This window comes from Notolepis coatsorum (genome assembly GCF_963971535.1).
Source record: "Notolepis coatsorum genome assembly, chromosome: 11".
In the NCBI taxonomy this organism is placed as follows: domain Eukaryota; kingdom Metazoa; phylum Chordata; class Actinopteri; order Aulopiformes; family Paralepididae; genus Notolepis; species Notolepis coatsorum.
In genome coordinates this window covers 30,169,806-30,182,293 of record NC_140175.1, presented here as the reverse complement: position 1 = coordinate 30,182,293, position 12,488 = coordinate 30,169,806, and the positions used below count along the sequence as shown (strand labels likewise).

The 12,488-nt window shown below is 41.9% G+C and overlaps 1 protein-coding gene across 1 annotated transcript in view; it reads left to right on the top strand.

Moving 5' to 3' along the window:
* Positions 1 to 12,488, top strand: part of LOC311237085 (uncharacterized protein) — a gene marked incomplete at both ends in the record, with an annotated part of 28,542 nt that overhangs the window by 121 nt on the left and 15,933 nt on the right. The window contains 7 exons of the mRNA XM_084324891.1: positions 195 to 267; positions 380 to 422; positions 2,450 to 2,528; positions 3,201 to 3,289; positions 4,647 to 4,793; positions 5,816 to 5,867; positions 11,257 to 11,357. Of these exons, the coding sequence (XP_084181017.1) occupies positions 195 to 267; positions 380 to 422; positions 2,450 to 2,528; positions 3,201 to 3,289; positions 4,647 to 4,793; positions 5,816 to 5,867; positions 11,257 to 11,357 (584 nt within the window). The remainder of the gene's footprint in view (positions 1 to 194; positions 268 to 379; positions 423 to 2,449; positions 2,529 to 3,200; positions 3,290 to 4,646; positions 4,794 to 5,815; positions 5,868 to 11,256; positions 11,358 to 12,488) is intronic.

The window sequence follows — 12,488 nt, the reverse complement described above, 5'->3', positions numbered from 1 at the left end:
GTGTGTGTGTGTGTCCGTGTGTGCGCTAACATGACATCAATATGTGATATAAGTGGAAATGTTTTACTCACATTTCAAATTATGTTTCTTTGTTTGTTTGTCTACACAATAAAATTACATTATCCAATATAACAAATTGAAATAAACACTCTAAAGTTAGTTAGCTGACTCTTGACTCCTGATCTCTCTCCTAGACATGGCCATGCCCTGGCTGTCGCAGGAAACATTGCTTTCCTGTTTGGGGGAGTGTCCACTATGACCCACCAGGTAAGAACAGTCATGCTAATAAACCAATACTGTGTTTTTCAGAGACTGCGTCTGCATCTCTTTTTGGTGATTGTACTTTGTATCTGTACGACGTTGACTCTACTCTGTTTAGGATGGACAAGCGGTTTATCTGAATGACTTCTACATGCTCACCGGTAACGTATCCTTTAACCTCAACATCTCTTGTTGGCACGAGTGGAGAGAGAGAGAGAGAGAGAGAGAGAGAGAGAGAGAGAGAGAGAGAAGAGAGAGAGAGAGAGAGAGAGAGAGAGAGAGAGAGACGAGAGAGAGAGAGAGAGAGAGAGAGAGAGAGAGAGAGAGAGGAGAGAGAGAGAGCACTTGAAATGAGACTTACTGTATATCCAGGGCTTAGTAGGCCTATATATTCAGATTCTAATTCTTTATTGCCCATATTTATTGTAACGTATAATATAACGGAGAGGGCATACAGACCCTCATCTGCACGGTTTACTTTTCTAATATTCTTATATTCAGAGTTAATCATATTGTTTACACTGTTTATTTTAATTATTTAATTTTATCTCATATATTTCTTTACATTCAGATTTAATTGCATTGCCTATATTTATGACTTTCTACTTTCCCCATGCTGCTATAACGCCCGAATTTCCCCAAGGGGATCAATAAAGGAATATCGTATCTTATCTTATCTTATCTTATCTTATCTTATCTTATCTTATCTTATCTTATCTTATCTTATCTTATCTTATCCTGTCTTGTCTTATCTTATCTTAATATGTTATAGCCATGGGCCAGGTGCTGGAACATTTTGGCTATGGTTGGCAATTCTATAGCTCCTTTTGACAACTTATCTTCAATTCGTTTTTTTCTATGGGATAAATGACACAATTAAGAAATTGTATAGGCTAATTAAGCAATAATACACGAGAACCTGTGGGATGTCATGAATATTGCCACTCTGTGATGCCTCTGGGCGCATCACAGCCGTGGCAATATTCATGACATCCCACAGGTTCTCGTGTATTATTGCTTAATTAGCCTATAAAATGTCTTAATTGTGTCATTTATCCCACGGGTTCTCGTATATTATTGCTTTTATACAGCAAGTTGCACCATCGGGAAAAATATAGGATGAATACAGACAATTCTAGGGTCTTTTATATCGATTTCAGTGAACTTGGCGTCGACAAATAGTTCCTAAAGATCTCGTTGCTATGGAATTTCAAATGGAGTAGGCGCCTATCAACCAGCTTGGCAATGCAAACGAATGACGTATTAGGCTAATGCAAGCGAAAGTCTGAGAAAGTCATCAGCGCCTTTGGGGATCAGCACCTTGGACAGTTCCGGGAGTGACTTGGTGGTGTTGATTTCATTACGGCTTTTCTCCAGTGCGTCCAGCTCGTCTTTTATTTATAGTTTATAGTTAACGCGGGTACGTTAAATCAAATGTAATGTTGTCGGCGGAGTAGGTCATGTTGACAGTTACAGTTACAGTTACCGTTTTGATGGTGTTGATGTTGAAACTTTCTACAACATTCTAAAGCCAGCGCAGTGGTATATTCATGGTGATTTAACCGTGAGTGTATCATGAATATACTCACGGTTTAGAATGCTCTCGACCAATCACAATGCGTGATCGGACCTACCTGTTGTATAATGATGAATGACATTCTGAATCCATTTCCTCAAAAGCTAGGCCTCCATGCCATACAGCTAAGGGTGTCACTCTAGCAAGCTGCAAATTGGAAGTTGGTATGAGCTACAATTTGAAGCATAATATTATTAGTGACTGACTGGTTTGGTTTGGCAGATTCAGTTCTTCACTTAAACTGTCGACTCACTGAGCGCAGACAGGCAGAACATCTTCTATGCAATTTGTCTATTCAAAACCGGTGCTCCAAACAGAACAATATCCACTGGCTATTTTAGTGAAACCAACTAGGTCCCTTCTCTGAGATACATCAGAGAGAAACTCACAAGACTTTTATCAAGAAAACAGTTTGACAAGGACCAGGCAAAAAGAAAAAGCTGAATTATCCATATTGAGTATCAGAGGCACAAGTGTGTTTTCACTAGGCCTACTGCTTTGTGAACCAACATAAAAAGGTTAAACCAAGTCATGCTGACTCCCATTTGGTATAAATTATTGATGTTATTGCTAATGGATTGAAACGTGGGGGGTCGGGTGTTGTGTTTGCAGTGACCCCAGATGAGGTGACATGGGAGGTGATGCCTCAGAATGGGGCAGTGCCCTCAGCAAGAGAAGGACACGGTCTCTGGTATGTAAAGGCAAAGGACACATCACGAGACATGTGACATGTACCGTATATTAGATCCAACAGTATATTAACCCTTTCACTACCACGCTACCAAAGGGTTAACCCTTTCACTGCGACAATACAGAAGGTTAACCCTTTCACTGCCACACGACAAAGGGTTAACCCTCCGTCCGGTTACCGTCTTTCCGCATTTCACTGTATGCCCCTGGTATGTATGTGATGAATAAAACTCTTGAAAAACTCTTGTCTGTAGTGTGGTTGTGAAAGGTTAACCTTCTGTAGTGTGGTAGTGAAAGGGTTAAGGGAACCACTGACAAAGTCAATGGAAACAGTTGTGTTGTTGTTGAGATTGTTGCCGTAGACACCAAAAGTCTTTGTCAGGCTGTTACCTTTAAAGAGATAATGTGACATTTTAAGTATTATCTTGCTTGCTTGCATCCAGCCGACCGGTGGTACCGATTGCTTCTAAGAGGAGTGCTAACAAACCAGCCATTGCTTGGGTAACTGAATCCTTGGTCTATAACCAAAGTGCCTGACAAATAACATTTTAAATGTCACAATATCCCTTTAAAAATTCACAGCACAACACCTTTTGTGTCTTTTTCCCTTTTAGTTATAGATACCCCTATAGGGTAACCTTATCTCTGTGCTGTCTGCTCCGCTATGCTCCAGCGTGGCGAAAGGAAAGCTCTACCTGTTTGGAGGATTATCGGACCCAGACGCTGTAGAAAGCCTCCCTGGGGTGTACAGCTTTGATATAGGTGAGAGCATCACCCAGCGTACCCCCCCCCCCCTCCTCCTCTTAGTTGTTTTCTATGCTTTTTGTCTTCTCCCTGCTGAACGAGCTATTTCCTGAAGAATTACAAGCACACCTCTTGTAAGCACTGCATTTGAAGAGGCCCTTCTGCATGCTTGTATGTGGAAAACACAGCTTTATAGATTTATTGATAAAGAGAGAAGATACAGCACGCTAAGCTCCCTAAGCTAACTTGTTTATTGGAGGACAATGTTTCGATCGCAAAGGGTCCTTTTCAGGTCATCGTTGGCCGACCCCGATTCTTTGGGATAAAAAATATTGTCCTTCAGTCAACGAGTTCTACTTGCGAGTTTAAAGGGATAGTACTTCAGATTCTTGGACATTAAAGATATCATCTGTAATGCCGTCAAACGGCGATCTTTAGGCAAAAGGTATTGCACTTTGTTTAAATGTTTTTGTTTTGGTCTGATGTTTGGGTTTGTGTTTGGTAACTTATTATACTGTGAATTTCTCCCGACCTCTCTTCACAGAGCCTGAGGTGTGGCCAGCAATAGCAAACCCTTCCCTATATCCATTAAAATCCAACCCACACACCAGAACAAAATAAAACATGTAAACAAAGTAACAAGGTAACAAACAACACCAAGCAGGGCTCTTTTGCCTAGAGGTCACTGTTTGACGCCATTACAGATTCTACCTTTAAGTTGTATGAAATACTTGCCAGTAGTGTAGTTGATACAAAGCTATTAGCTTATTTACTGAGACCCATGGTCTGACTTTTGGTCAGGTTCTGAGTGAAGCGGAAAACAAAAAAACAAAACCGGAAAAAACAAAAATCTTTATCAACACAACAGGCAAAAGGGTGACCAATTTCCAACACAAAATAACTTGGCATTTTGTTTCTTGAAAAAAGCCAGTGTATACACGCTGGAGCCGGTTCACAGGTACGGTAAAGTATTTTAAAGTCCAATCTGAACTAGCCCTTTAAGACTGTGTACATTATTTTCTCTATCTTGTCCTAAGTTCTCTCACATGCACTTCTTCTCCAACAGAAAGTATAGGCTACTTCTTATAGTTGATCATCTTACAGATTTGTTGATAAAGCCAGCTAATTGAGTCGTCAACAAAGTCCTATGACTATTAGTTAGTTGACTAAGAACCACCTTGATGTTTTTTCACCATTTTAATCATATTGGCAGTATCAAATAATATATTTCCTACAGAATACTATGACCGTTGGAAATGGACAGAACGCTTAGAATCGTATCTATTAAGAAGTCACATGCTAAAAAGGCACTGGATCCATGTCCTCCAGTGGTTTAAATGTGACGTAGGCTAATGCGGCCTTGATTTCCTCACAGTTTCCCTGACGTGGGATCACCTAGCAACTGGGGGGGTGGCCCTCAGAACCCTCAGACACAGTTCTGTTGCCATGGGAGACAACATCTACGTGTATGGAGGGATGGCGGAGGGGGTTCCAACCGATGACCTCATGGTCTTCAACACAGGTCAGCATTATCTGCTTTGTGAGGTAGTTTCAGCTCCTTAAATGGGGAAAACCACTCAGAATCCAGGTTATTCATATGGTCTGGGACAGAAAGAATTATTTGTGAACGTGAAGAACAAAAAGCTAGAAACCAGAGAACTCCAGAACAGAACAGTTTTGATTTCTGGCTTTTGGAGAAAGGTACTGTATTCACATTCACAAATATCGATTGGGCTATTTCATATAGTATATGAATATTTTGATTGTCATTGTCATTAATATGGTATCTACTCTTCTAAGATCTTATAGGTCTTAACTTAGAAAGTAGAAAGTAAGTATTTTTACTCCAGTACTGTACTTAAGTACAATTTCGAGCTACTTGTGAGTCTTTTCATTTTAGGGAACTTTATTATTTTACTCCACTACAAAGGAAATGTTGTACATTTTACTCCACTACATCTATCTGAACTAGTTACTAGTTACTTTGAAGAAAAATACTTTGCATAGAAAACATGGCAAAAATGTATGAAGATTATATACTTAGCCTGTCAACTTTAAGAGGATGTAATCAGAGCAGCATAACTGGACCACATACCACTTTAACATAACCTTTAATCAGTACAGCATAACTGGACCACATACCACTTTAACATAGCCTTTAGTCAGAGTAGCATAACTGGACCACATACAGTACCACTTTAACATAACCTTTAATCAGTGCAGTAGAACTGGACCACATACCACTTTAACATAACCTTTAATCAGTACAGCATAACTGGACCACATACCACTTTAACATAACCTTTACTCAGAGCAGCAGAACTGGACCACATACCACTTTAACATAACATTTAGAGGTCAATGGATCAAGGGCTGAATGCTCCCAATCACTGGAATACACAAACATCATGTAGAATGCATACTTTTACTTTAGATACTTAAGTACATTCAATAGCTTTTACCAGAGTACTCATTTATCTGGGTATTTTTACAGGAACTGTGTAGCCTACTTCTTCCACCACTGCTTATACTCCTTTGTTTCAGTGTCTCTAACCTGGACTCCAGTGAAGACTACTGGGACCTTGCCTTCTGCACGGTAATAAAAAAAACATTTGAATATCACTTATAATGCATTTAGTTTATGCTCTTACACAGTAAACACTGGAACAATACAGCATTCATGAATCACCATAATTGCATGCAGCCTAGTCATGTCAAGTCAACTTTATTCAAATTGTGCTTTAAACACAAAAGAGGTTTGTTTCAAAGTGCTTTACAAAACATGCTAAATAAATGTATAAAAGTTAAAGGTGCTCTAGATAACATTCAGCTACTAGATGTCGCACTGGAGCACCAGCATGTCAGACCAAACTCAGACCTCTCAGTCTCAACTAGCGGCACGTTTATCTAATCGGGTGCATTCCACACAGAGACCTGGGAAGTAGGGAGGGGCTACATGCACACAACATGTAAACAACAACATTTATTTTGGACCCGCACATTCTTTTTAATGATACATTCATTAATCAGTGCATTTCTTTGGGGAAAAGCAATGCTTTTATTCCACACCTTTCTACAAGCTCTGTGGATATTTTATTAAAAAAGATTACACTTTTAACACAATGGGGACGAACAACGTATATATCCGTGTTTCGATTCCACCCGTTGTGGGCAGAAGCACGGATAAATCCGTGGCAAGTTGTTATTGCTTTTATTCCATTTTAATAACCTATTCAAGGTCGCAGAGCGGCACTGCAGATATACCCTACTCTTTGAATTCGAGAAGGTGCAATACCGGCCAGATCCTCTTAGGGGCGCTATCGTGATAATGCAGTGTTCCCTGTGGCCGAACGGTGGACTATTTTTTTTTACTTTCAATGGAGTTTTATGTTAGCTCGATTCTGGATCTGCAGCCTGTAGCTTGGATTACGTTTTGCATCGCAGATTTCACCGTGCAATAAGGGGATTTATCATCAGCCAATGGACATATCGATCTACCATATGGCGATCGATAACGGGGAAATGCTCGGGGGGATCCCATCGGACCACGGTAAGATCTTTTTCACGTAAAGTACATCCCGGGCCTTGTTTTGATAGCCATCCAGGCATTCGGCCTATGAGGCTAATGAGGCTAACGCGGTTATTGGTAATCGATAATCAGAAATGACGTCCCCCGCGTGAGTGAGTGAGGATCATGCCGATCATATGCAGTTTGAGTTTTAACTGGAGTGTATCTATAACCGAAATGCCATTGGATTTAACGTTATTAGCTATTAGCCCATTATCTCGGCTTCCAGGAAATATACTAGACCAAATCCGGTATAATGCTTATATTCACGGCGCTATAAAATGAGAACGTATTGATGAATATTTTTTTTCTTTAAGCCATTTTGAAGGGACGGTTTATGGTCTCAATTCACAATGAGAATGGACAGATAGCAATACTATAAAGTATAGATTTAGCTCTACAAACAGCCCCACGTCTGTTTACATATCCCGGTCCTCTTGGGATTAATTAGACTCATCCCAGTGGCCGCGAAACCACACACACACACACACACACACACACACACACACACACACACACACACACACACACACACACACACACACACACACACACACACACACACACACACACACACACACGCACACACGCACAAGCAAAGATAAGTCGAGTTCTGACACAGTTAAAAGCAACAAAAAAAGACACTGTTTTATAATTTATTTTATTTTTAAGTCTCAATGGATTTGTGTCTGCAGACACAAACAGGCAGAGACGATGTGAATCAGAGAAAACACAAATGATAAATGTGTATTTAATTGGAAAAGAAGAAGACTGAAACCAGGTCTTTAGGCAGTCCAGGAAGTGAACGAGTGGGAAAAACAAGAGTTAAGGTGGACGGGAACCCTGGAGGTCTGGAGGGGCATGACAGTACCTCCCCCCCCAATGAACGCCACCTGGTGTACGTCCCGGGAGGTCGGGATGAGCTCGCTGAACATCAGCTATCAGGAAAGGGTCCAGGATCTGGCAGCAGGGGAATCCAACTTCTCTCCTCCGGTCCGTAACCCTCCCAGTCCACCAAGTACTGGAGACCCCGTCCACAGCGACGCACGTCCAGTAGACGACAAACCGCGTAGGCTGGGTGATCATCAATCATCCGAGGAGGAGGAGGAGCGGGGGGTTGAAGTGGGCTGGAGGAGACAGGTTTCATTCGGGAAGCATGGAAGGTAGGGTGGATACGAAGGGACCGGGGTAACCATAGACGGACGGCAGAGCGGTTGATCTTGAAGGGGCCGATAAGTTTAGGAGCCAGCTTACGGCTCTCCACCTTTAATGGAAGGTCCCGGGTAGACAGCCAAACCCTCTGGCTGGTGCGGTAGTGGGGAGCAGGTGTCCGGTGTCGGTCGTACTGTCTCCGATACCTGGCAGAGGTCCGGAGTAGGGATTCCCGAGCCCTCCTCCAAGTGCTCCGACAACGGCGGATGAAAGCTTGGGCAGAGGGAACTCCAACATCCTCCTCCTGATCGGGAAAGAGTGGGGGTTGATAGCCGAGAGAAGAGTGACCTGCCACCCGGGTGATCGCGGCTGTCACTTGGGACATCGAGAACACGATCCGGGCCGCACAGGCTCAACATCCAGTTCCTGTCCACACAAGTTATTTGTCCCGGAGACAGTTAGTCCGGAGGCCCTCAAATGGGCTCACTCTCACTACGATCTGGCAGCCTCATGACATCTGAGCCAGGTCTAAATAGGAATGGTAATCAGCTGGTAGATGTCAATCAGCTGCTCCTCCGGTGTCTAATCAGCTGCTCCTCCGGTGTCACACACCTGCACCGCGTCTATACTTTCCGTAGCCGCATTTCTGGCAGACGCTCTCTGATTGGCCGACGTCAGTTTCTACACTGGTTAGGCTTAGGCACTCTTCGAAGTTGGTTAAGGTTAGAGTTTGTCTTAGAGCATGGCGATAGAACGCCAGGTAGTTTGCAGGCTGTTCGACGCGGAAATGGGCAAAGACACAGCTCGTCACGCGATTGGGCAAACATGTCAGTGGCCAATCAGAGAGCGTCAGTCAGTGGCCAATCAGAGAGCGTTCGCCAGAAATGCGGCTACAGAAAGTATAGACGCACCTGCACCCCATCCTGTACTCAGAGAGAGGAAGAGAGGGAGAGTAGCTGGGTAGGGATAGAGTGGGATAAACAAGGGTTAAGGTGGACGGGAACCCTGGAGGTCTGGAGAGGCATGACAGGATTGGGAAGATCTGATAGTATGGGGCAGTCTTGGTCCTAGACAGAGGAACAGATAAAAGCACCTGGTCAGTGGTTCCACCAGTATGGTATGGGGACAGATATCCTGTAATGTACAGAAGGGCAAGACCATGTAAGGCTTTGTAAACTAACAGTACGACTTCAAACTCAATTCTATAGTTGAAAGGGAGCTAGTGAAGAGATGCAAGAACAGTGGTAATTAGGGTTGGGTACCGAACTCTGTACTTTAAGGGTACAGACCGAATTACATCAGTACTACTGAGTACTGATTCACGCTAGACCAATCAGTGCCACATTTTGGTACCTTGAAAGCATGGTTTAGAGAAAAAAAAACATTCTGAAAAAGGAACCAAAGGGGCTATACATTCATATTTTACATGTTTAGTATAAGAGTGTAATATTCTGAACGTACAACTAGTTGCACGAGACGGCAACAGGAATGACATTTTTTTTCTTGTGTGTGGGGTGTGTGTTGTGAGTTACAACAAATAATAATGTTCAAATCAAGAAGTTTGGACTTTTTGTTGTTGTTATTATAGAGAGGGTAAAGTACCAAAAAAAGGTATTGTTGGGTACCAGTACAGAATTCCAAGTATAGGTACTGGTACCGGAATCGGTTCAAATGTGAACGGTACCCAACCCTAGTGGTATTACTTTATGTTCCACGGTATGTAACTTTTTTGTTAAAAGCCTGCTTGTAGTATTCTCCACTAGCTGGGGTTTAGTAAAAAAAAAGTCAAACTAAGTCTTTAAAGACAGGAAAGAAATATGTGGTCTTTGAAGCCACTAAGCCAGTATCATAGATAAAGATAGTGTAACGATCCCAGGCCCAGCCCTCTGTGGGGCTGTGATGAGAAGAATTCCATCACAATTCCAGCGGAATTGGTTCCCTACCTCCCTTCAGTGGTCTCATGGCGCCCTCTAGAGGGGACCATCAGATGGTGCAGGTGTTAATTTTGCCTGTGCTGACAAATGTGATTAATGTAATTAATAGTATGATTAATGTGATTTCATTGTGTGTGTTGTTGACTTTCCCTTCCCTTGTGTGATGTTGTTCCCCTGTTTGGTTTTGTTATTGTATTAATGCTTTGGCGTCTAGTTTGGTTTATTCTGTGTTTTGGACTGGTGCCAGCTGTTACCAATTAGAATTAGTGTTGTATTTAAGTGTGGTCTGTCCTCACCTCATTGTGGCGTCATACCTCCGGTTACCTCTTGTTCCTGTCCTTGTCGTCTTGCACTGTTGTTATTCATCCTAAATAGGTGTTGTTAGTGTTTCGTTTTATTGACTTTTATTTTCCGTGTTCACAGTTCGCTGTTATTAGTGCCAGCTCGGCTGCGCCGTTTATGTTCTTTTTTGTATCGTGTAGTTGTCCCAGTAAAGTCTTTATCTACACGTATCCTGCCGTCTCTGCCTCCTTCCATTCCTTTCCTGCAAATTGGGTTCTACTCTCCTTCCCTCACTACCCTCAATCCTAACAGATAGTTTCACCAGGTTGTACACTGTTTTGGTGCCACTTGAGAACCAAGAACTGTTGGCAGCAAATAATGCCCCCCATTTCATTGCTTTTTGGTGAGATGCCCAGTGTTGTAAAGATTCAGCTGGCATGAAATCACCAGTTGCTTAGAAAGCTTGCCAGCCAGTACCATAGCAGAGAGTGGAGAGAGTGTTACTATGGCAGCAGTTATTCATTTCAGTGAAGTAGCTCCGTTCTACAGTGGGGTTAGTAACGGATCCAATGAAAGCAAAGGTTATCCACCGAATCTACATTCACACAGCCCTCTGGAACAACAGGGACCAGGGCTGTACAGTATGGGTTGTAGTCAGTTACAGGTTTATATCATTAGGTTATTTATTGTACTTCCATGTGTAAAACGTGCATTCATTTATCATCTTCTTTCATTATTTGCTGTTTGCATCCTAGGATTGTATGGGATAAACTTGGTGTTTGTGTGCGAGCATGCCTCTGTGTCTGCATGCAAGTGTGTAGGAATTTGTGTATATGCATGTTTATATTATGTATACATACAGTATGTTTGTTTGCATGTAAGTGTGTGTGTGTTTATGTTATGTATACATATGTTTATGTGTGTGTTAATGTTGTGTGTGTGTGTGTGTGTGTGTGTGTGTGTGTGTGTGTGTGTGTGTGTGTGTGTGTGTGTGTGTGTGTGTGTGTGTGTGTGTGTGTGTGTGTGTGTGTGCGTGCGCGTGCGTGTAGGTACAATCACACCTTCACTCTGGTGGGTGAGCAGGTGTTTATGTTTGGAGGTTGTGGAGAAGATGGAAGCTACAAGAGTGATGTCCATGTTCTCAACACAGGTAAAGAAACAGTTGGAAGGTAAAACCCATGAATGAATGAATGAATGAATGAAAACTTTATTAACAGATTGCAGAATGGGTACAATACAGTACGGCTCAATACATACAATTGTTAAGGGGATGCAGACCTGAGAAAGACATTTGTCTTGTTTTCATCAGGGTCCCCCATTTTCAATTCATATAGAATGAAAAATACTATACAAAATACTATACAAATAACAAGCACAAAACTTCTGGGCACCGCTTTGGTTCATAGAAAATACAACATAAAAAGGGTAAGTTCAGAGTTTGTATGTATAACTCTGGTAACTGTTGTAATACGTCAGAAAAGAGTGTTGTGAGTGTTCTTTGTTTGCTGTTTGCTAACAAACAGAGCTTTAGAACGCTTCTCCCCACCTCCCCCTCTGATTTCACACCACACTCCTACGCAGAGCGGTCTCTACGCCTGTACGTCACAGCCTGCGAAACGTCTCTGCCCAAGAGAGCCCAAATGTGTACCGTGGCCAAATTAGTTTGAAAGAAAATGTGGCTATAACTTTGAATTGGGTGCATACAGGGTATCAAATTACCAAAGATTACGCTTGTCTGAACATTTATGAATTATGCAGTGAAGTAGTTGTCAGAAAGGTAAACAGACTATTTTTTTCTGTGTACGGAAATCCTACCTTTATGGCTGCGTTTATCATTGTTTCCATGGACACAGTGAATAAACATGACTGCACAGATGTTGTGAAATTGTATTATTTAACTTTAAACTTTATTCTTCAAGAAATGTTTGGGTTCATATTTATAAAAGAGACTACAAAATATGGGTGGAAACAATAATATAATGCAATTTATTCAATATGTTAAAGGACAATAATGTGAGTATAGGTAGCACCGGTTAGTTTACTACGTCTTTGGGCAGAGATGTTTGACAGTGGAACGCGAGTGGAACTTCGTCCAACTCTCTCTGCGTGCTTCCAAACAAACCAACCACTGTGTGTGATACTAAACTCACTTGACACCTCACTGTGGTGCATTATTACATCGCTACAGAGAATTCCTGAGCAATCCAAAAACCATGTATCCAAAATATCAACTGTAATAGTAGTTGATAATATAATTTTAACTGTAGTGATGTTTCATTCA